General features: G+C 40.8%; 1 protein-coding gene across 6 annotated transcripts in view; it reads left to right on the top strand.

Moving 5' to 3' along the window:
• Positions 1-24,187, top strand: part of srrm3 (serine/arginine repetitive matrix 3) — a 148,093-nt gene that overhangs the window by 120,378 nt on the left and 3,528 nt on the right. For 5 of the 6 annotated variants that reach the window (XM_086309770.1, XM_086309769.1, XM_086309768.1 and 2 more), the window contains 7 exons: positions 3,966-4,001; positions 5,769-5,819; positions 11,656-11,763; positions 12,419-12,581; positions 21,871-22,166; positions 22,290-22,523; positions 22,604-22,729. In XM_086309770.1, the coding sequence (XP_086165896.1) occupies positions 3,966-4,001; positions 5,769-5,819; positions 11,656-11,763; positions 12,419-12,581; positions 21,871-22,166; positions 22,290-22,523; positions 22,604-22,729 (1,014 nt within the window). The remainder of the gene's footprint in view (positions 1-3,965; positions 4,002-5,768; positions 5,820-11,655; positions 11,764-12,418; positions 12,582-21,870; positions 22,167-22,289; positions 22,524-22,603; positions 22,730-24,187) is intronic. The other variant, XM_086309766.1, reaches the window with a different exon arrangement.

Genomic DNA, 24,187 nt, shown 5'->3' with positions numbered 1-24,187 from the left:
TGAACCCCATTGAGAACCTGTGGTCCATCATCAAACGTGAGATTTACAAGGAGAGAAAACAGTACACCTCTCTGAACAGTGTCTGGGAGGCTGTGGTTGCTGCTGCACGCAATGTTGATGGTGAACAGATCAAAACACTGACAGAATCCATGGATGGCAGGCTTTTGAGTGTCCTTGCAAAGAAAGGTGGCTATATTGGTCGCTGATTTGTTTTTGTTTTGTTTTTGAATGTCAGAAATGTATATTTGTGAATGTGGAGATGTTATATTGGTTTCACTGGTAAAAATAAATAATTGAAATGGGTATATATTTGTTTTTTGTTAAGTTGCCTAATAATTATGCACAGTAATAGTCACCTGCACACACAGATATCCCCCTAAAATAGCTAAAACTAAAAACAAACTAAAAACTACTTCCAAAAACATTCAGCTTTGATATTAATGAGTTTTTTGGGTTCATTGAGAACATGGTTGTTGTTCAATAATAAAATTATTCCTCAAAAATACAACTTGCCTAATAATTCTGCACTCCCTGTAAACCTAACTCCCACAACTGAGCGTTCTCACTCCCGAGGCGTAACATGTCGACGTTTTGTCACGTCCCGCGGCGTTCCTGAGGAACGTGAAAGGAGACCTTCGGCGTTCTTATGGTACGCGGCGGGTTATGGCTGGGATCCAGTGCAATGACGCTCCCGCGGTAATAGACGTTCCAGCCCTGTATTCCAGCCCTAAACCTAACCTTATCCCTAGCCCTGACCATAACCTTATTCCTGACCTTAACCAGGACTTTAATGATGTTAAATAGCGTGTTTCTAAGCGATTTGAAGAAAAAGAGCGAACATGTGTAGATTCAGTCCAGACGGTTCTCATATTTCCTCTTTTTTCCGAGGTCGTCATTTAGGAACGTGGTGGGTAGCCGAAAACTTAATATGGTGACGATTTGTCACCTAGCGTAAAATGTTACGCTTTGGGAGTGAGAACGGGTTGCCCACAAACCAGGAACAAGCTACACCTTCCCCCCCAAAAGAGCTTATATCCAACATGTCTCTTCACTCCCTAAAACAGATGTTGCCCCTAACAGGGAACGCCAACTATTAACATAATTTTTAGACATCTGGCAGATTGGAAAGGCACACGTGACTTCTCTTGGTTGTTTACTTTGCTCAGTGATAAACAAGTATATGAAGACCTATTAAATTATGAAAGACGCCAAAGTACAAACCTCTATCTAAAGTGAAGTCAGAGTCAGTGAACAATAGAGAGTCAGAGAGCAATTGAGGTAGCACAGTCTACTCAGCCCGTGTCTTGATTCCCACACACAGCTAAGATGCAATTCTTGACGTAGTCTTTAGCAGCCGTTAGATTGGTGAATATTTCCTCTCCAAGAGGAGAAGAAATCCTCAGCTTCGCTGGGTACAGCATCCCGAATCTCACACCCTGACATCTGTGCAGTAGATCTTTAGCTTCTTTAAAGGCCCCCCTTCTCTTTGCGACTGCAGATGGCAGGTCTGGGAATGGAGACAATAATGGAGACAAAAAGGATTTTGTTTCCATTATGGGACTGGGGACTGTTTAACGCGGGCCTGCAAAGCAGCACCTCATTTTTTTGAAAGTAGTGAAATTTGACAATAAGTGGCCTGGGTCTCTGGTCTCTTGCAGGGATGGTCTGTAGGCTGCGATGTACCCAATCCAGTGTTGGAGCGGTATTCAGGCCCAACACCTCCTTTAGTAGCTGGGCCACAGAATTGACATGGGCGCGTCCGAATCTCAAAGCGCTCCCTCACGCCAAGTACAGTATTCGAATGTTGCATCTGCACTGTCTCCCTTCAAGGTCTTCGGTCTTGTCTGAAAGAGCTGATACAATTTCTTTCAGATCATGAACTTGCTTCTCCAAGTCCACAACCCGATCCGAATACTGCAGCTTCTTTCAGGCTAGTTAGCCGGCTATGGTGGTCAGTGCAGATAGTAGCTGGAGCATCAATCTTAGCACAAAGTTCAGTCCGCACTTCATCTGTTTGGTCAGAAACATTGCTGCGAAGCGAATCGATCAGGCCATTGAGAGCTTGGCACTTGGTCTCAACTTTTGCTTCCAGCTTAGAAATTTTAGCGACTACGTTTTTCTGCGAGCTAGTTATGTCAGCCATTAAGTGGGGCTGTGTCCGGGGATGTAGCATTGCTATCAATGGCCTTGTCTCCATCAGTCGTTCTGGTATTTTTAGACCCTGACATTGTTGTAAAGACTCTGGGAAAAGTTGTTTTTCATCACCTTCAGGCCTCCCTGAAAACAAATGTTGTCACTGTAATAGTTTGGTTTCAATGCACATTATCGCACGGGATCAGCAATTTTAAAGGTGCTTAATGATCTTTTATTAATTGCAGCTTCAGGGGATTCTGCCATTTTAATACTTTTAGATCTACAATAAATGCTACATTTGACACAGTGGATCATAGCATCATATTCTCTAGGCTGGAGAGCCACGTGGGCAAATTTTTCTGTGGCTTGTTCTCATCACCTGATTCTCTCACATGCAGCCGTCCCCCAAGGAACCATCCTTGGTCCAGTACTCTTTTCCCTTGTTATGTTCCTATATGTTCCTATTAATATCAAAAGATCAAAAATAAGGAGTTTCATGTCACCATTATGCATGGTGATAATTCACAAATCCATGTCCCTCTCAAAAAGAAATACTGCAGTCTTTTTGAATGCTTTACTTTAGTGTCTTACTGACATAAAAATATTAATATAAATAGATAACATCAAACTTCTTGAACCTTAAGCAAAAAAAAACAAACAAGCAGTAGTACTTGATGTCGGTCCTTCAAAAACAGCCTTTTTAAAAACCTCTGGGTCATTTTTGAGAGCAGCTTCACATTTGATAAAAAAAAATAAATGCTGTTTTTAGAGCCAGTTTCCATTGTAAAGGTGTCATCCAGGCTAGATTGTAACAACAGTCTTTATTTGAGCATTAACCAGGTATTTGTTGTCTGTTCTGCAACTTCCAAAATTCTGCAGCTCGACTCACATGAGACGCTGCCCCCAAGCGCACAAATACATTTCAAAATGTTATTGCTTGCTTTTATCATCAGGGGGTCCTTTTATCCCTCTGTGGGGGGATACTCCCACTAGGTTTAAATCTGGGACTCCCCACCATTTGACCTTAGAACTGAAGAAGCTTCTCGGATGAGAGGTGAAACATCTTTAAGTAACTTAAAGAAGTCCAGACGCTTTTCTTTGCAAGCTCCTTTGACTACGATGACCTGGATGACTGAGAACCTTCACAGACTGCTTGCTTTTAAGTTTCATTAAATGGAAACTTAAACATTCATTAAATCGTTAGCACCTCCTTACCTTCTGATCTTTTAACATATCACCAAGAACAGCTGACCAGATGTTTCCCATTATACTGACAAGCAAAATATCGGGCCTTTGCTGTAGCTACACCTATATTTTGGAACAGTGTTCCCCTTCATATCACCACCTCACCAACACTGAACATCTAAACTCTTTTGAGAATGTATTTTTATTCCTCGGTATTTAAACCTCTTGATATTTGTTTTTCAATTTTCCATTGTTCTCTTTTGTATTGTGTTTTATTGCTTTTATTGTTTTATTCTTTTAGTTGTACAGCACTTTTTTTTATACTTGAATAATTCATAGGTTTGTGTTAAATGGCTTAACAAATAAACACAAAAAAAGAAGAAAAACTTTGAGAGCCCTTCAGCAAGCCTGGAGAATTATTGCTCAAGAATACCTTAAAAAATTAGAAGGAAGAAGAAAAAGAAGGCCTGGATTGCTCTCAAAAAATTAAAATGTGGTACACAGTCTCACAAAATGTATATGTAAAAAATATATAAATATGTAAAATGTGTTTTAAAAAAAAGATACTGTGTTCTGCATATGAATTATTCATGTCAATATTTTGTTGCTGACCTCGCGCTGACATTACAATGGCTTTGTTTTTGTAGATCTGCATCTGGCTCCAGGAAAAAGAGAAGACACAGGTTTGTACGGCAGATAATAATGTCCTTCAGTATGTGAACGTCCATATACAGGGAGTGCAGAATTATTAGGCAAATAAGTATTTTGTCCACATCATCCTCTTCATGCATGTTGTCTTACTCCAAGCTGTATAGGCTCGAAAGCCTACTACCAATTAAGCATATTAGGTGATGTGCATCACTGTAATGAGAAGGGGTGTGGTCTAATGACATCAACACCCTATATCAGGTGTGCATAATTATTAAGCAATGTCCTTTCCTTTGGCAAAATGGGTCAAAAGAAGGACTTGACGGTTTAAAAAAGTTAGAAATAGTGAGATATCTTGCAGAGGGATGCAGCAGTCTCAAAATTGCTTCTGAAGCTTCTGAAGCGTGATCATCGAACAATCAAGCGTTTCATTCAAAATAGTCAACAGGGTCGCAAGAAGCGTGTGGAAAAACTAAGGCGCAAAATAACTGCCCATGAACTGAGAAAAGTCAAGCGTGCAGCTGCCAAGATGCCACTTGCCACCAGTTTGGCCATATTTCAGAGCTGCAACATCACTGGAGTGCCCAAAAGCACAAGGTGTGCAATACTCAGAGACATGGCCAAGGTAAGAAAGGCTGAAAGACGACCACCACTGAACAAGACACACAAGCTGAAACGTCAAGACTGGGCCAAGAAATATCTCAAGACTGGTTTTTCTAAGGTTTTATGGACTGATGAAATGAGAGTGAGTCTTGATGGGCCAGATGGATGGGCCCGTGGCTGGATTGGTAAAGGGCAGAGAGCTCCAGTCCGACTCAGACGCCAGCAAGGTGGAGGTGGAGTACTGGTTTGGGCTGGTATCATCAAAGATGAGCTTGTGGGGCCTTTTCAGGTTGAGGATGGAGTCAAGCTCAACTCCCAGTCCTACTGCCAGTTTCTGGAAGACACCTTCTTCAAGCAGTGGTACAGGAAGAAGTCTGCATCCTTCAAGAAAAACATGATTTTCATGCAGGACAATGCTCCATCACACGCGTCCAAGTACTCCACAGCGTGGCTGGCAAGAAAGGGTATAAAAGAAGAAAAACTAATGACATGGCCACCTTGTTCACCTGATCTGAACCCCATTGAGAACCTGTGGTCCATCATCAAACGTGAGATTTACAAGGAGAGAAAACAGTACACCTCTCTGAACAGTGTCTGGGAGGCTGTGGTTGCTGCTGCACGCAATGTTGATGGTGAACAGATCAAAACACTGACAGAATCCATGGATGGCAGGCTTTTGAGTGTCCTTGCAAAGAAAGGTGGCTATATTGGTCGCTGATTTGTTTTTGTTTTGTTTTTGAATGTCAGACATGTATATTTGTGAATGTGGAGATGTTATATTGGTTTCACTGGTAAAAATAAATAATTGAAATGGGTATATATTTGTTTTTTGTTAAGTTGCCTAATAATTATGCACAGTAATAGTCACCTGCACACACAGATATCCCCCTAAAATAGCTAAAACTAAAAACAAACTAAAAACTACTTCCAAAAACATTCAGCTTTGATATTAATGAGTTTTTTGGGTTCATTGAGAACATGGTTGTTGTTCAATAATAAAATTATTCCTCAAAAATACAACTTGCCTAATAATTCTGCACTCCCTGTATGTAACCTGTGTGCTTGCGTTCAGTTTGTGTCTTTTACACAATTGACTACTTTTTCAAATGACAGTAGAATAGTCCATTTAGGCAAGTGATGCGTGGAATTCTCTACTCTCTGTGAATGCAGATTCATTGTTGTTGGGGGTTTTTTTTCAGGTCGGGAAGCCCAAAGAACAAACATAAAGACAAGAACAAACAGAAAAAGAGGTGAGAGAATCGCTGCCTGTAAATTCAAATTTCAAATTTCAAATTCAAATTTTATTTGTCACACACACACAACCATACACAGTATGACATGGGGGTGAAATGCTTGTAGCTGTACAATGCCCGACCATTAAATGACAGAAGAAAAGTTTTACAATATTTACAATTTACAGTTTACTACAAAAATTTACAAATTAACTTAGGAATTTACAGTAAAGAATGTGCAAATAGTAGAAGAGATTATAAAGATAAGGATTATAAATTATAGGAATTATAGGATTATAGGAAATGTGTGGTGACGTGTGAAAGAAATCTCCGTCCCGGGTTTCTCCGTGGATCGGGTTTCCTCCGAGGCGTGGGCACCTATAAGCAGAGTTTTGTCTTTACCCTATAAGATTCAAAATTATTCAAAGTAACACTCAGGTATGCCGTTCAGCAGGTTAGTTACAGCGCCGGGAGTAGCTTGGGAGAACAAGGAAACACAGACTGCTTCAGGTTGCTTTCCCAAAATCAACTCAAAGGTTTATTCATCAGACAACAGTTTATATAGAGGAAAAAGGTTCGCGTGTCAGCAGATTCTCAGTTCAAACCGGTACAGACCAAATAAGGAAGCGTCTTCCTGCCCTCTGAGCAAAGAAGTATCCTTTGTATAGTTTATCAGTTCAGCTACAATTTATGATTATCCCAGCAAAATACACTCCTAGACATAGAATACAGAGTTCTTTCATTAGTGAATTCTGAAACAAACCACCTGGCCTTTAACAAGCTCTTTTCTAGGAGATAAAGAAGGGAGGATGGGAATAAGGAAGTGATCTCTGTGGTATTTTCGACCTTGAGGTACCATCCTGTGATTCTTACACATTAATTCTTGGGTCACAGAGAAAGAGAAAAACAACTAGTAAATGGGCCTTATTGAGTAACAGTTTTCCTGTATAATATCACTATAAAACAATATCCTGTAAATGCTACCATGGTATCAAAATATCACAACAACGTGTGTGAGAGTCCAGTCTTATAGTGACGTGTTTGGGAGAGTCCAGTCCTACACCTGGTTCAGGCCCCGAATAGCCTGGGGGAAGAAGCTCCTCCTCATTCTCTCTGTTTTGGCCTTAAGGGAGCGGAAGCGCTTCCCAGACCTCAACAGTGAGAAGAGTCCATTGTTGGGATGGGAGAGGTCCATCATAATCTTCCTAGCTTTGGACTTGCACCGCTTGGTGTAGATGGACAGCAGGTCAGGGAGCTCTGATTGAATGATGCGTTCTGCCGAGCACACCACCCTTTGCAGATCTCGTCTGTCCTGCTTGGTGCTGTTCCCAAACCAGGTGCAGATGTTTGCCGTCAGGACGCTCTCGATGGTGCAGGAGTAGAAGTTCTTGAGCACCTTCAGTGGCAGATGGAAGTCTCTAAGTCTTCTGAGGAAGAAGAGACGCTGACGGGCTTTCTTAACCAGGGTGTTGATGTGACAGGACCATGACAGGTCCTGAGTGATGTGGACACCCAGGTATCGGAAACTGTCCACTCTCTCCACTGGCGTGCCACTGATGATGAGGGGTTTGTAATTCCTCGCCTGCTTTGTAGTGAAGTCCACGATCAGCTCCTTAGTCTTGCTGATGTTTAGGAGGAGGTTATTCTCCTGGCACCAGGTCTCCAGGTTCTTAATCTCCTCCAGGTAGGCCGTCTCGATGTTGTCGGAGATCAGGCCCACAACAGCAGTGTCGTCAGCAAATTTGACAATGGAGGTGGTGTCGGATGTGGCTACACAGTCATAAGTGTACAGTGAGTACAGCAGGGGGCTTAAAACACAGCCCTGAGGCACTCCAGTGCTGAGTGAGATGGAGGGGGAGACTTGTTTTCCCACCCTCACTGATTGGGGTCTGTCTGTGAGGAAGTTGAGGATCCACTGACACAGTGATGAGCTGAGTCCTAGATCTGTCAACTTGGTGAAAAGCTTATAGGGAATTATTGTGTTGAATGCTGAACTGTAGTCCACGAACAGCATCCTAACATAATTCCCTCTGCCAGTGTCCAGGTGACTCAGGGATGTGTGGAGCAGGTGAGATATGGCATCGTCTGTGGAACGATTAGTCCGGTAAGCAAACTGAAGTGAGTCGATGGTGGCAGGAAGTGAAGAAGTGATGTGATCTCTCATCAGTCTTTCAAAACACTTCATCACAATTGAAGTCAGTGCTACTGGACGGTAGTCATTGTGGGAAGCGGGCTGTTGTTTCTTTGGAACAGGACTGTTTGAAGCACGTGGGAACCACAGCTTGGGCCAGGGAGAGGTTGAAGATCTCCGTGAACACGTGGGTGCTAGTTGATCAGCGCAGGCTCTAAGGACCCGGCCAGGGATTGCATCTGGTCCTGCTGCCTTCCTGGTGTTCACCCTCCTGAAGGTGTTCCTCACGGCATGCTCTGTGATGACGAATGCATTTTCTTCACTGGTGCACTCCGAGCGCACGCAGCCGTTTGTTGTTTTAATTGCTGCGGCGTCGAAGCGAGCATAAAACGTGTTCAGCTCATCAGCCAGTGAAGCATCTGCATTCATCATTGAAGAAGCTGGTCGTTTATAGTCCGTTATAGTCCGCAGTCCTTTCCACAGGCTCCTAGAGTCGCACTGTCGTAGCTGTGACTCTAGTTTTTCCCCGTAGCTCCGCTTTGCCTTTCGGACCGCGCTGCGCACGTTGTAGGACGCAGCCTTGTATAGGTCCATATTACCGGAGACAAGCCCTTCATTGTAGGCAGCAGTGCGTGATCTCAGAGCGTCGCGGATGTTTTTATCCACCCACGGCTTCTGGTTGGGAAACGTTCGGATGATAGTTCTTTCTGCTGTGTCGTCCGCTAGTTTCCCGATAAATCCGACAACCGCTTCCGTAAACATGTTGATGTCATCAGAGCTGCGCCGAAACATGTCCCAGTCTGCGTCATCCAGTGCGTCCTGCAGCGCGGCCACCGATTGGTCCGGCCAGCGAGCGACCTCCCTCCTGATTGGTGCTTTCTGCTTTAGCCTTTGTTTGTAAGCAGGCATGAGGAAGATGGCGGAATGGTCCGATTTTCCAAATGCCGGCAGGGGCTGAGCCTTGTAACAGTTCTTGAACGGGGTGTAGCAGTGGTCTAATGTCCTCGTGCCCCGGGTGGGGCAGTTGATGTGCTGGTGAAGATTGTGAAATGTCCGTTTGAGATTCACTCTGTTAAAATCTCCCATAACAATTCTTTAATCCATGTAAATGTAGAGCAGATAGTCTGCATGTCTTATAAGAGAGTAGCCAAGTTTCATTCATTACCAGTAACATTTAATGCACATTTCCTCAGTTCACATTAAAACAAACAGTGAACAACAGTCTTAACTCCTCAACAATAGGTAGAAGTCCCATTGAGCCTACTCATGAATTTATATTGGCACTTTACAGCCATTATCTCAGGCTTAGACTCACACAGAATGTGAACAAGTGTAAAAGAATTGAGAGCATCTTCTAAGCAAAGCGTGTGAGTTCAGCACAATTTCTGGGCTGTACCCTGCTCTCTCTCTCTTGCTACACACACACACACACACACACACACACACACACATATATATGTATATATATATATATATATATATACATACACACACACACACACACACACATATATATATATATATATATATATATATATATATATATATATATATATATATATATATATATATATATATATTAGGGGTGCAACGATACACAAAATTCACGGTTCGGTTCGGTTCGATACTTTGGTGTCACGGTTCGATATTTTTTCGATACAGAAAAAAAATGTTCATGCCTTTTTAATTTGTCATTTATTAAAATTATAAATATATATTTTAACACAAAAGTACAGTTTTTAAATTTAACCCTAACCCTTGTGCGTGTTGTTTTTTAGCTCGTCATATTGCAGCCACAGAAATTCTTTTGTCCATGAAACCATAAAGCTGCACTTTCTTTTTGCCTTATAGTCTGATTTGTCATAACTTCTCCGTTTTGTGGTAAGCTTTTCTTTGGCTGTCACTTCTTCACCCTGACCTGTCTTATTTGGCTCAGCAGAACTAAAATATATATCTGTCTGTGAAGGTTCTCAATCATCCAGGTCATCGTAGTGAAATATATATCCTGCCGCACTCACATAAGCTCAGCGATTCTCTGCACGATCAACCTCTCACATGTTTAAGCTGCGGGAGATTTCACTTGTCATGTTTGCATAGTAAGCTAACAATTAATAAGACGATGTCAGAGGAATTGGTGCACAAATTATCATCACTCACAGATCAGTGCTGTCGCTCTCTATACACAGTTCGCGCGATTGCAAAGTGAAAGCAAAAAAACAAGCGCAAATTCAAACACGATTTCAATATGTCACATATTGACAGTGGCTCACCCAATGACATAATTACCCAGCTACATTTCTGAAAGAATGCAAAAGCATTGACATATATTTTTCCTTCCTACAATAGCCCGACAGGCAGGGGAGAGATAGCCCCGGGACGTCGGGCTAGCGATATTGCGAGCCCTGTATCTGATTGAGGAATCACTCATCTTTGGAAAAGAGAGTTTATTACAGAGAAATGTCTCTTTCCAAAATAAAAGCTATACTATCCGTTTCTTCTGGGCTATATTCTCAGCAGCATATTAAACATATCAGGTCTCCATAAGGAGAATCCTGTGCTAACAGCTGTCTAAATGACTCGGCTAAAGTTTGTAGCATGCATGCTTGTTTTTGTCTTTGCACTAGGATGATGTCGGTGTAAATGTGCAGTCATATTCGTTGTGTTCCCACTAGTGCTTTCAGGTTAATCTCGTTGAAATAACCTTAACGCCACAACACGGCAAATCTCCGTTAACGAGCTACCCTATACAGAGGGGCTAGACGGCCAACACGTTAACGAGCTAACTGCGCTAACACACTAGCTCCCACCCATGTAATTGAGCATTGCATGGCACATCCAACATACTGTTTTACTTTAGTCCATGACTCGCTTACCTTCAGGGTCATACGTCACATGAAAACCAAAATAATTCCAAACGCCAGATCTGAATGAGTGTGGGGAGGTCCACTTCTGTCTCGCTAGCTTGCCCTGCGCTCTTCCTTCTGACCATCCTGTCTGTGTTGAGTGCTCAGTGAATCTGCGTTCGACTACTCCGCCTAGGCTGCACTCTCGAGCCTAGGCGGAGTAGTCAAATGCAGATTCACTGAGCGCTCAACACAGACAGCATCGTCAGAAGGAAAGTTGATAAAATAAATTACAAATTTGGTATTGTTCTTTTTTTTTCTCCCCTTTGGTTTTCTTTCTTTCTCTCCCCCTCTTTCTTTCATTCTTTCCCCCTGTCCTATCCCACAGTCATGTCTGTCCCGTTTGCAACTGAAAATAAAATAAATTCATAATTATAATAAAGGTCAATCAAATGGACCAATATGATGATCCACTTAAAATAAATCCTCTTGGCATCTTTCTTGGCCTCAAGACAACAATTCTGATGGCTATAGATCCAAACGGGACACAAAAAAAAAAAAAATTGAAAAAAAAAAAAATTGAAAAAAATTCTATTGTTCGATACATATGCGTACCGAACCGAAAGCACTGTATCGAACGGTTCAATATCGATACGAATATCGTTGCACCCCTAATATATATATATCCTGCACCCTCTATTAGAATATATATATTGAAAGTATTTTGCAGTGCATTGCCTGTTTTACATATCATGAGATTGACTACTGAGCTCGCTGTGGCCTGTGTGTCCCCATGATGTATGCATGCATACACGTGGCTTTATGGATGTGTGTACATGTGTGTGCGTGGTATGTTTGTCCATTGGCTGTCCTCTGTCAGGTCCCCTGATGAAACACCCAGCAGGAGTTCACAGCGTCAAGGCAGCTGCTGCAGCTCTCGAAGTCCCTCCTTGTCTTCCATCAGGAGTGCCTCCAGATCACCCACCAGGTAACCCTCCCCCATTGTACACACGCACACAGACAGTATAGTCCCACTGAAATACCTCTCCTGACTGTCAAGCAGTTGCTCTGGTGACAGTAAGTCTTCCCATCATTTACTCTTTACCCCCAGGGCGATAGATTGGGATACAAATGGGGCTTGCCTGCATTTCTTAAACTCGCCCTGCTAAACGGTTGTGATATCTCACTCTGCCCTCATGTTCGGTTAGATGACAAAGCATTTATTGTTTATTCAGTTCATGGGGCATTTATCTTTTTATTCTGTAGTTATGTATTATAGTTCAGCCTTTTGCATTACTTATAATTGCTCTTGAAAAATTAAGAGTCACTCTTGAGGGATCACATGACTCATAATGTGCATTAACAGATCAGCAAGTCAGAAAAAAGGTTTTACTCTCTACCTGTCTAAGCTAAACTGTAGGGAAACATTATGCAGAGTTCTATATAAACGTTATTTGTGCGAAGCCTCTTTTTGTGTGTAAAAATAAGCAAAATGCAAAGTGAATTGGAATAGCAAACAAAATTCAATATTCGTGAAGCAGCAAATGAGATAAACAAGAATAATCAGAGAAATAGAATGTACTAGCTTGTTTCTACCGGATTGCACCCAAGTTAGAGTAAAGTGGTGTGCCCTGCTGTTCCAGATTAAACTCCAAACACAAGACAGACGGTCAAAAGATGTCTGACACCCCGCAGTCCCCGGCCCCCGAGAGTCCCACCACTTGGCACAACGGGGACCACACCCAGCGAAGCCGCAACGGCAAGGCCGGCAGACTCAACCACACCGATGGCGAGAAAGGGAACGATGTATGTAATCTCCTCTATTTTGTTTCCGCACACACACACCACCCCCTCCCACCCGGCCTCCCTCCGGTGGTATTTGCCGCAGCCCCCTGCAAATGAGTTTTAACTTGCTCTCTTGTGTTGGTTCACATGAATTCTCATCTAAGACACTGAGAGGTTTGTGTTCTTTTATTAGTTTTTCCTTGGTCATAGCTCAGTTATTATTATTATAATTATTATTATTAATGGTATTATTTTCAACATGTCAAAGACAAACCTTTTCGCAAAACTTGCCGCTCCTGCTGCTTTGTTTCTGGCTCTCTTTGACTCCTGTCATCTTGTGTTTCTTTTTTAAAAAATTATTTTCTTTTCTTTTGTTTGTTTGTTTTTTGCTTTTTTTCTTGTTATTTGCCAGTAATACAGAGAGGGAGCAAAGAGAAGAAAAGTTTAAGTGTTTCCGTTCAAGTATATACTCTCTGAGTCACACAGCATTAGCGTACCACACCTCGGATGGGGATCCGAGCCACATTGGTGCACAAAGTCTCCAAACAAAGGAGCAAAAAACGATATGTTGTGGAGTTGTGTGATTTTCTCTCCGTCACAAGGCCCAAACCTGCGAAGAAATATCAACTCAGGTGTGATAAGTTTTACGCCAGATAAAGACTTAATTAATCAGCATTGAAAGAGGCGCAATCTGATTTCTGACAGTGCTATAAAGTGATAGCAATCTGCAAATTCTCCTCAAACAAAATAATCCAAATACTTACTGGAAAGTCTGAATCCAAGCAGGCCAGAATGAGTTATAGCAAACTTTTAAGTGGTAGCTGAGTATCCTGGCACATATGGAAGATTTTTAAAAAAAAAGGAAAGAAGGAAGAAGAAATAAAGAGAAATGCAAACATGGATTTGCTGTGTCATAATTAAAAAGGTAAGAAAAATTACCTTATGACTTATTGATGAAACATTTTTTTAGACATAAAAGTCAGTGAAGCTAAAGTGAGGATATCTTTAACGTAATTAAAAATCAGTGCCCAAGTAATTACAAATCAGAAAGTTTGCTCTCAAAAATGAGCACTCAAAGACTTTTGATTTAAAAGCTTTGGGTATTTATGATTTTATTATTACTTATTTTGGGGTGACTATTGCATTTTTTTTTTAATTAATCAGATCTGACTGGTGATCTAAACAGTTAAAGACAATTTTGATAATATTTAAAATTGACTTTTACATCTTTCTTTGATACAGTGACTGTATTAAAGCACAGGATTCAATGATGAGGTAATAAACAGACGAGTGATTAGTAACACTTTCAAAGTTGACACCCTTTTGCATGATTTAAATAAACACAGGAATACAGGAGTAGAAAATGTATGTCACGTCAATATCTTTTGAATTTTAAAAAGCTGTCGATAACTGCTTTTTATTTACATGTGGATGGCAGCACTACATTTTCATGAACAGTGTGAGGGAGGCTTTCCTTTATTTAGACTGGGAGACATCACATATGCCAGAAATGAAAAGAAATCAACTAGCCAATTTGCCACAGTGTCATGTTTTTTCTTTAGGCTCGCCAGCTGCAGGGATGCTACATTTGACTTTATATTTACATTTTTGATTGTGGATGCTAATAACAGTCAAACACAAGCGATAAATAACGGTATTTTTAACGCATGTGTTTCATGTAAATATGACACCGCATTTTTGTTTTGGCTCAAGGTTCTTTAAATCTTTCATACATGTCTAAATCTTGCACTGCATTAAGAGTTATAACCCCAGTTCCAAAAAACTTAAGATTCTGTGTAAATGTAAATAACAGAGGGTGATTATTTGCAAATGTCATAAATACATGTTTTATTCACAATAGATAACAAAAAATGTACCAAATGTATAAACTGAGAACATAAAAAAAGTTACTTTGAATTTGATGACAGCAACGTATCTCAAAAAACTGGGAACAGGGCCATGCTTGAGGAGACCAGCTGCTGGACTTTTGGGAGAGCAATGTTGTCCCATTCTTGTCTGTTATAGGATTACAGCTGCTCAACAGTTCTGGGTCTTCTTTTTCTTACCGTTATTTTCATTATGTGCCTTGTGTGTTCAGTTAGTGAAAGGTCTGGACTACAGGAAGGCCAGTTCATCACCCCAACTCTTCTACTATAAAGGCATACTGTTGTAATAAATTAGATACACCATGTGGTTTAGCATCACTTTGATATGTGAGTTCTCTAAACCCTGTATGTAAATTATAAAACTGATTGTGCTTTTCACAATGTGCAAGCTCACTTCCATAGGCACTAATGCACCCCCCATACCATCAGAGATGCAGACTTCTAAGCAAGAGCTAACAACAAGTTGGATGCTCCTTCTCCTCTTTAGCCCAGATGCAATGCCCATGTTTTCCAAAAAAGAAGAATGTTTTTTTTCTTCATTGGAGCTTCACCCTGTGTTCACAGAAAGCGAGTTCAGGAAATGTTCCTGAACCCATGAGGTGATTACAAGGATAGAATCATACCTGTTTTAGTACAGTGCTGCCTTAGGGTTCAAAGATCATAGGCATTCGGTATTGATTTTTGGCCTTTTCCACTGTGCACAGACATTTCTTCCGATTCTCTGATTCTTTTGGTGGTACTATGTACTGTAGATGATGAGATCCCCTAAATGGAATATGTTGATGGGCCTTATTCTGAAATTCTTTTACAATTTATAGATGCTGTGTTTTTGCAGCCTGGTGAACATTTGATATGTGTTGCTGCCATCAAATTCAGAAGAGGCTAATGAGTCAAATGTCTTAGTTTAAACATTTGATATAGCTTCTGTGTTTTCTGCTGTTAATAAAATATGGGTTTATGAGATTTGAAAATCATTGCATTCTGTTTTTATCAAAACATTTAGACAGCTACTCAGTATTTTTGAAATCGGATTTGCATAAAAACATGTCACTCGACAGGTCCTTTAAGGAATGATGGATTAATTACTCTGTTGTTCAAATGAAAAACTCCACTGCAAGCTCACAGTAGACTGACAGAGGATAGCATGGTATAAATCATAAATGTAGTCCTCCCTGTCTGTTCAGGCTGAAGCTGCTCGTTGTTTGTTTTGGTATTTTCGAACATTACCATGTTTATGAGCCCCTGATTACCTGAAGACAAAGACAAACCCTTTGATGAGCTTTAAATTGCTTACTGCTATTATGGAAGCATCCCTGCTCCTCCATACTGTAAATGGGTCATTAGAGCTGTGGTTTGATGAGTGATTACACTCAAATTAAATAAAACACACCACTTAGACAAAGGGGATCACCTGTGAAATCAGCAAGCACTGATAAATATGAGTTTAAATAGGCTGCAAACACTCACTCCTGAGAACTGACACCTTCTATTTCCTACTTCAGCTTGCATGTCTCTCTACGGGGTCTCATCTGATCTCTTTCTCTCTCTGCTTATTTCATTCATTACTTTGTTTTCCTTATCAATTTAAGTGGTGAATAAATGAATAAATGCCCAAATCTTTCTGTCTCGTTTATATAAAAAGCACTCAAATGCTTTGGAACTGGACCAAGTAGGTTAACTGGGTATGTGTTACAGTTTCTTTTTGTCAATACAATTGTCTTTCTTCTCAAGCACATGCTCTGCTCAGTGATAGATCCTCTTCTCCTCCAGGCGTCTAACAGCTCCTGGCAAACCACCAGGGGTTAAGGAGATGCTCCTCTCTGTTGCTTTACTTCACCATGTCGATGTGCATGAGGCCCCTAAGAGGCAGTATCTCTTCTGTTCCTGCCTTTTTTGTTTATACTTAATCTGGACAATGCCAAGCAAACTCTGTTTGGTCATGTACATTTGAGCCATTCTGTTGGGAAATAGTATAAGAGGAGCATGTAATTGGCTCACATTTTCTAAAGCAGCATCTCTGTGGCACATAAACTACCACTCTTTTTAATCTCCACCAAAAGCTCAAATATTTAAAAATTATCAAAGTGGAACATTGCACGGGAGGATGGTTATGAGTGACAGATCCTGGATCTAACTGAAGTCTGATTTTACTGCAGCAATTGTGTGACTAAGCAAATGTTCTGCATAGCAGCTCTGGTTTTACTATCTATCATCTCAGTTTGTGTTCCTGTAGCCATCCTGTAGCTCTGTTTGAAGCAGTCTTATTCACTGTGTGGGAGGGAGTCCCTCAGATGTCCCAGAGGAACGCTCAGAGTAACAGCTGTGTGCTGTTAAGCTGCTGTTGGGCCAAACTAACCAGTCAGTCCATCTGTCCAAAGCCTTCTCTCTGGAAAAACACAGCATGCAGTTTGAAAATCATTCTAATTCAAGGTAAATTTTACTTTTATTTGCTCTTTACTGCTCCTTGTTGCCACTGGAGAAAAACACCCACTACAACAGTGGCTATTTTTTGATTTAAATGTTCTTCAAGATGAGCATTTCCTAACTGTTTGTGGGAATGGAAATTCAAATCAACTCTATTTAATTTTAGCTCAATTCCAGATATTTTATTTATATAGTACCAAATCACAGAAACGGTCACCTCAAGGTGTTTTATATTGTAAGGTAAAGATCCTACAATAATACAGAGCATGACCGACTATGAGCAAGCACTTGGCGACTATGGGAAGGAAAAACTCTGTTTTAACAGGAAGAAACCTTCATCAGAACCAGACTCAGGGAGGGGCGGGCCATCTGCTGCAACCAGCTACAACAGGAAGAAGACACAATACAAATAAGCAGTTTATCTGTATTTATTTATTTGCTAATAGAATAATTATTTATTACAAGTTTAACTGCAAAACAGATTTTTACCTAACTGCCCTTTGAAAACCACTTGTGAGGATCTCACCATTTTGTTTGGATAAATTGGATTAACACAATGTGTTCCCTAAAACTGTGCAATGTGTGGGTCTCCTCAAGGTCCGTTTATAGCATCATATCTCAAAAATGACAAAATCTAAATACAAAATGCCAAAAGAGAGCAATACACTAATACAGCTTGCAGTCTAGTCTGCAGAAGTTGGAGATAAAGAAAAAAGAAAGCAACAAAGGCGACTTTCTTTAATTCTATCATGCCACGAGGGGGGGGGGGGGGTAATGAGCCAATCTGAGCTAGGCTCATCAGATTTAATCAAACAACAACAAATGACAATAAAGACAAACTATTTATAATTTATCTAACTATACTGTTTTTTTTCCAGAGGTAAGGCTTCTACTAACTGATCCATCCTGCAGCATCCCTAGGCTTTTCTATGGGAAGCATCCATTTCTGCCTCCTCCACAGTGGATGAAACGATCCCAAAAGGGCAAATTTCTTCCTGCGCATTATTAATGGATATCTTTAAACACGATTACATGGACTTTTGAAAATAGTTCGGACAACTTACACCTTAATTAACATGATTTTTTTTAAAGGGACTCAAGCCATTTTGATTGAAAGCTCTCTGTACACACTAACAGTTTAAACAGAAGCTCAGAAAAGCTCCTTAAGGCGCCCTCTTGTTGTACCTGTGTTTATGGTGATAAACACAAAGGAATGCCTGGAAGAAAGCTGGGCTGACGTCCAAAAATAAAGTACAGAGTAGACCAGTGCTGTTCCTACTGTTGCTGCTGCTGCTGGAGAAGACCCAGGCCAAAATGTGACTGGGGTCCCTTTCAGATGTGCTGACTCTTTAGTTTGTCAATCTTAGCATTGACTGCTCCCCTCCAGCACTCTTTTTAAACCCCTCCTCCTCTTTCCTACCCGATCATCTGTGTCCTCTGTGACTCACATCTCACTCTCGTTGTCCTGCCATTTTTCTTCCCGCCAGCTCTGCATGACCCCCCTTCCTATTCCTCCTCCTGCTTCTCCTCCTCCTCTGTCTCCATTTAGCAATTCTACTCTACATGGATGTCCACTAACATTAACTCTGTCCCTCTCTGTCCTCCCTCCCCTGTTTTGATACAAATATGGCTGCATTTGTACAAGCGAAAAAGACAGAGCAAATCATGTAGTTTATAGATTCATCCTTTGTTTTGAATTTGATTTTGAATTCCATCTGATTTTGATTTTTACTTTCCCCCCTCTATTTTTCTTTCTTTTCTTTTTTTTGTTTGGTTTAATTTATTCTCAGTCTCTGGACTAAATATGTAGCGCTGATACTAAAAGAGGTCATTGTCTTTTTCCCATTTTCGCTGCGGAGAACATTCCTTTCTCCTCTTTTTTTCCTTTTTTTCTTTCTTTCCTGTTTTTTGTTGATATTGCATACGTGTCACTGATTGAAATGGAAGGTAGGTAATGCTTTGCCTACGCACGTGATCTTTATGCAGATGAGAATGTGACAAGCACCCTAGCCTGAGTGACGTCAATGTTTCTCTCTCAATCTCTCTCTTTCTCTCTCTCTCTTTCTGTTGTTTACCAATGGTCTTTAACCAAATTAATTTGACTTCATCAATTATGATTTGACTCTTAAAAGATTGGATTACGTAGCGCTCTGGTTTTTCTCTTTCCTGCTTAATTTCATCCTGAAGTCCAGTATCCAGCTTTATCTTCCAGGTCCATTTCTGTCCATTTATTTTTCTTTTCTCTCTGTTCTGGTAGAATGCATTCCTGTTTGTCCAGCATCTCTCTGTTTGTCGGTGAATTAGTACATTCGTCTTTTGATTTTCACCATATTGATTTCCTCGACTGTTTCCAATAACTGTCTTAAGCACAAGTGGTTGTGTTTTCCTATTATTACGCTTAGTTGTCTCCTCTCTAGTGGAGAACGGTGCTTTTGTTGTATCTTCAGATAGCAGCTCAGACAGAACAGGATAATGCATGCGGAAGACCCAGCTGTATTTGCTTTCAGACAAAGCGCCTTTTGGAGATTAACCTTCTGGCCTGCTTACAGTGAGCAGTGCATTACTGTGCATCACAAATTTTAGTCCCTAAACTCCCACTGTAATGCTAATTCTATTTTTTTTTTGTCCTATGCTTAAAATAGAGGTTCTCTCTACATACTGTTTAAGGATGACAGCACTCTAGTTTTTATTTTATCATGAAATCCCCTGAAAAGACCAAAGCAAACAACACAGGCTGTCTGTCAATACAATTCCTGTACCCAGTCTGTTATACATTCTTACCGAAGGTGCAATAATTTATGAATGGGGCCCCAATAGTTCAATTTCTACAAACAGTTTCATTTGGTAAGACTTTACAACAAAAATCAGTTTAATTTATATGGTGCTAGTTAACAGTTAGAATTGTCTTAAGGTCCTTTATGTTGTAAGGTAAAAGAAATCCCCAACAATCAGATGCCTGTGGGCAGCACTTGGTAACTGTAGGGAAGAAAAACTCCCTTTTAACAGTAAGAGACCCCTGACAGAACCAGGTTAAGGGAAGAGAAGCCATTGAAGCTAGACACAAAAGTGAAGTGAAGACATGTTCACAGTAATGATGCTGATGTTTAGTACTTAGCTCTTAGTTTGCTGATTTAACACAAAGTACAGCTGAGGCTGACGGGAATGTTGTACACTGAAGTATTGGATTGCATTTTAATTTATTTAGGCTTTATCGCTGTCATCAAGTTATCAACCAAATTCCATGACAATCTAGCTAATGACAATACACTGAAACTAGTTGGTGGTGGTTGATAGTGTGCCAGAGAATCTGGGAACTGGAAATATCTAATTCAGAGTTTACATTTTTCTGTCTCGAGCAAAGTGGTAAATGAAGCTGCTATTGCCATGCTAGTGGCTCTGCGTAGGGGACAGTGCTCTCCTAATATTCTTTCTGGCCATTATAATTTCCAGAGTAAATGTTGCATGACATGGGAACTATTTTTAAGCGTGCGTTAACACACATTTGGTGCCAATGAAATAAGAGATTGCCCAGTGAAGCAATTGAACTGGCTGCCCTGCTAAAATAAATTAAGTGCAGTTTATTCCGGACCACTAAAGTCAGGTGTTATTTCCTTATACACTCATTTATTTTTGGCAGCATGTCATTGTTCTGATTCCCAAAGTGGCTTGCAGATGCAAAGCAACTATGAGCAGAAAAACCCAACCAAAAATTGTTTTGGTCTTTTTGTGGGATTTACAAAAGTGTATGATATTGTCTGCTTTATACCCTTTAAAGCTTTGCCAATTTTTGTTAGCTTCAAGGTCATTCCTGACTCTAAAAAAATCACTGATTTGGGTAAAATGTCTAGTTTTTTAAGCCTATTAATACAGCACTCTCTAATGTAGCAACAACTCCCTGGAACTCCATGTAATAGCAAAATTCTGCTAGTGTGAGAACTGTAAGTGTCCTGTATGAAAGACATTAAAGAGTCCACAAGCACGAACACTGAGATAGTTAACTAGCAAACATGTCAGGCTGTCTCATTATATAAAGCACACTAAGAGCAAAAAGGTAAAGGAAGTATCTTTAACTCTCACCGACCCATTGCTCTGTGATGTTTAGGAAGGTGACTGGACCCAGAGGATTTAACTCTCTGTGTGAGGGACTCCCTGCACATTGTGGTTTTCCTCTTTGCTTTTCAGTTCTTTTCTATTGATTTCCATGCATTGTCTCATGAGTCACTGGCAGGGAAGGGTTTTGTGTCTTTTTCTCTTGCATTTTGTGAATCTAATGATGCACTTATGTTGCCCCACTTTTCCCTTTTCTTCATACCTTACCTACTAAAGGAGGGAATACCACTTTATTGGTAAGTGGATGTTAACCAGAAGGGAGTTAAAGGGAGTAACCATTAAAAAAAACAAAGAAAATGGGTCGCTGTTCACATCTCAGCAATTGTCTTCAGGAAAAAAAATCCAGAAAGAGAAAATTGAGTAGCAGAAGATTTGTTTTCTGATTCGATTGATACAATAATTGTGATCTTTATTTTGTTCCTTCCATTTCTGTGATGTTCCGTCAAGTTGTCTTCTCTTTCTGTTTCGTTTCTTTTTTTAACCATTACTGAAAAAACTGAAGAAGTCCTCTGTTTCTACTCTACAAAATCTGTATCTCTCTAATTTCTGCCTCTGCTCTTAAAATTATTTGGTTCACAGTTTTGTTTTGTTTCTTTTTTCTACCCTCTCTTCCCCCTTTTCCTAGATTTTTGTTTGTTTTTGCGATTATTATTTCTTCAACTCATTATGGTTTTGCATGCCAAGTATTGCATGCGCTGCACCATAGAGGACTATCTATAAGCCATATGGAGAAAACCTAGATCTTTTTCTTTTAGATGTTTACCTTCTTTTGGCAAGTACACCATAGCTCTCAATTACCAACTTGAAAACTCTCTGATGCTATTTTTATCCTTTTTTTTTCTTTTTTCTTTTCTTTTTTTTCCCTTTTGTTGGTCATCATTTCTCTACAGAAGTTCCACATGCTGACTGCCAGCTCTGCAAGCGTCCAGTCATCTCTGCTGAGAGAGCACAAGATCCACAGCGCCCCTATCAGGAACCAGATGGGAAAGATGTGTGTTGCAGAAGATACTGGGAGTGTCGATGGCAGGGGCACAGCTATAGGGAGCTCTCTGAGCAAGGCGTCAGGGAGGAGAGGAGGCCAGAGAGGTCAGAATAAGAGCTCCCACTCCCCTGCTCACAGCAGTGATTCGACCCACTCCCAGCACAACCATACTTACAGAGGGAGGAGCTCTCGTCACCACAGAAAGTAAGCCTTCCATTGCAGTTGTGCACTTTCAGGCTCTTATCACTGCTGGACCTCACCGCTTTGGCTTTGCAAATGAGAGAGAACTGTTTGACATCTGCTGGATTATACTTCCCATTCCCCCAGGGGCAAAGGTGGCCACTCTTCCAAGAGACACCACCAATCCAGTCGGGGTCAGGCACGCCACCGGAGCACATCAGCGTCTCCAGGGCACACGTCAGCCAACAAAGTCGGGAGCAAGGCAAACCTCCGACAGCGCAGCAGCTCCTGGAGCAGCGGGCGTTCATCCTCGCCTTCTGCTTCCAAAGACAGAGGACCCAGCAAGGCCAAGTCCCCGCACAATAGGCAAAACGCCTCCAGGTGAGCCGCTGTCTGATGTATAGTAGATTTATAATATGCTCCCATTGGTCGATGGTGTGACTGATTTGTGTGTCACACAGGGACAGGGAGAGTGCCAACCGCTCTGACACCGACAGCCGAGCTCGCCGCCGTTCACGCAGCTACTCACCTATCCGCAAAAGAAGAAGAGATTCACCCAGCTTCATGGAGGCTCGCAGGATCACCAGGTAACACCACATGATTAAACACACTTCTCCTCCACATTGTGTGTGTGTGTGTTTCTGCTCTTCCCTGCAAGGACCGAGCCCCAGAATAACACAGCCATGTATCTTGTTCTCTCTCACAGGCCTGAGTGGCTCTTAAATATGAGACACTTTAATGCGTTACACTTAAAGCATGTCCCATGATTTGGCAGGACGGTACTCATGCTGGGGTAAAAGTCATTCTTTCATAGCTTCAAATTACAACAAAGGCAGGCAAAAGAAATAAAGAGAAGGGATTTTGCTTCTGTTTCAACTCACGACTGGTAATTTTTAAGAAACCCATTAAGAGCCATTAAATCCTTTATGTGGAATAAAAATGAAAAACCACAGGCATAAATGGATGCAGTCATTATAAGGGTGGAGCTCTGGTAGACAGAAAATGTTACCTCCTGCTTTTAAACATCTATTTCAGACTTTCTATGGGCATCATGAGGGACATAAAGTGATCACTGTCCTTTATGTTTGGGTTTTTACTCTGCCATCATGTTTCATTTCCTTTAGAGATGACATACCATGTGTAATAGTTTTGTACTTTCATTTACTGCAATGTCCCTCACTAAACAAGTTTTTATTATTGCCTAACTATAGCACTAGAGAATTGAAATACTGTATGAATTAAAAGCAAACATGCTACCAACAAAAACTACAAATCATATGGTGTTTCTGAGTCATTTCAGTAGAAAGATTGAACTGAAACTGCAAAAAATGTGCCTTATGGTGGTACCTGGGACCAGATACATACAGCTCTGTGTAGACTTACAACTAAAACTGTGAGTACACAAAAGCAGAAATGCAAGTGAAATTGCCTGTTTTGCTTTATAGTAAATTCCACCTTGGTTTGACTTGCCAACATCCAAATATCAGTTTGAGTCTTTATGTATCAAGCCTAGTAATGTTAATGTCTAGTTCATGAAAACAAATGAAAACCTGCAATGACCAGTTGGCAATGTCTGCCCACAGTCCCACTGAGACATGGATAGTGTCTCCCACACCTGAATCAATGAACTTGTGTAAAGTCAAGTTCCAGGAACAGCATAAAGTCTGACACCATCTGAGGATTTGATCCTCGTACCTAAAAGCAGTCAGGGTGCACTGGGTTAACCCTGTAACGCCAAGTGGATCATATTTGATACATTAGTTTTTTACCTTAAAAACCTGACACACACAATCAGATACACACAGTGTTACTGTGAACAAACTGCACGATATAGCAAAAATGACACAAATTGAAACATAAATTATATTATGATATATTATAATCTTATTTTTTGTTATTTGTTAGAAGGTTCAATAAACACTTGAATTTGAATTTTCTGGCAAGTATTTCATGGTTCAGGCTGTAGAGGGTCAACACATGGAAGTCTGTGGGACCCCTCCAAAGATATGCATCCCCAGACCATCACCATCCCACTGCCACACCAG

The sequence above is a fragment of the Aulonocara sp. 'chitande type north' Nkhata Bay genome, linkage group LG10 (genome assembly GCF_057382095.1).
Source record: "Aulonocara sp. 'chitande type north' Nkhata Bay isolate Kocher_YH1m ecotype deep benthic linkage group LG10, A_spYH_male_GT1.1, whole genome shotgun sequence".
Classification (NCBI taxonomy): domain Eukaryota; kingdom Metazoa; phylum Chordata; class Actinopteri; order Cichliformes; family Cichlidae; genus Aulonocara; species Aulonocara sp. 'chitande type north' Nkhata Bay.
Note: the sequence above shows the minus strand (reverse complement) of the source record. Positions and strands in the feature narration are given on the sequence as shown.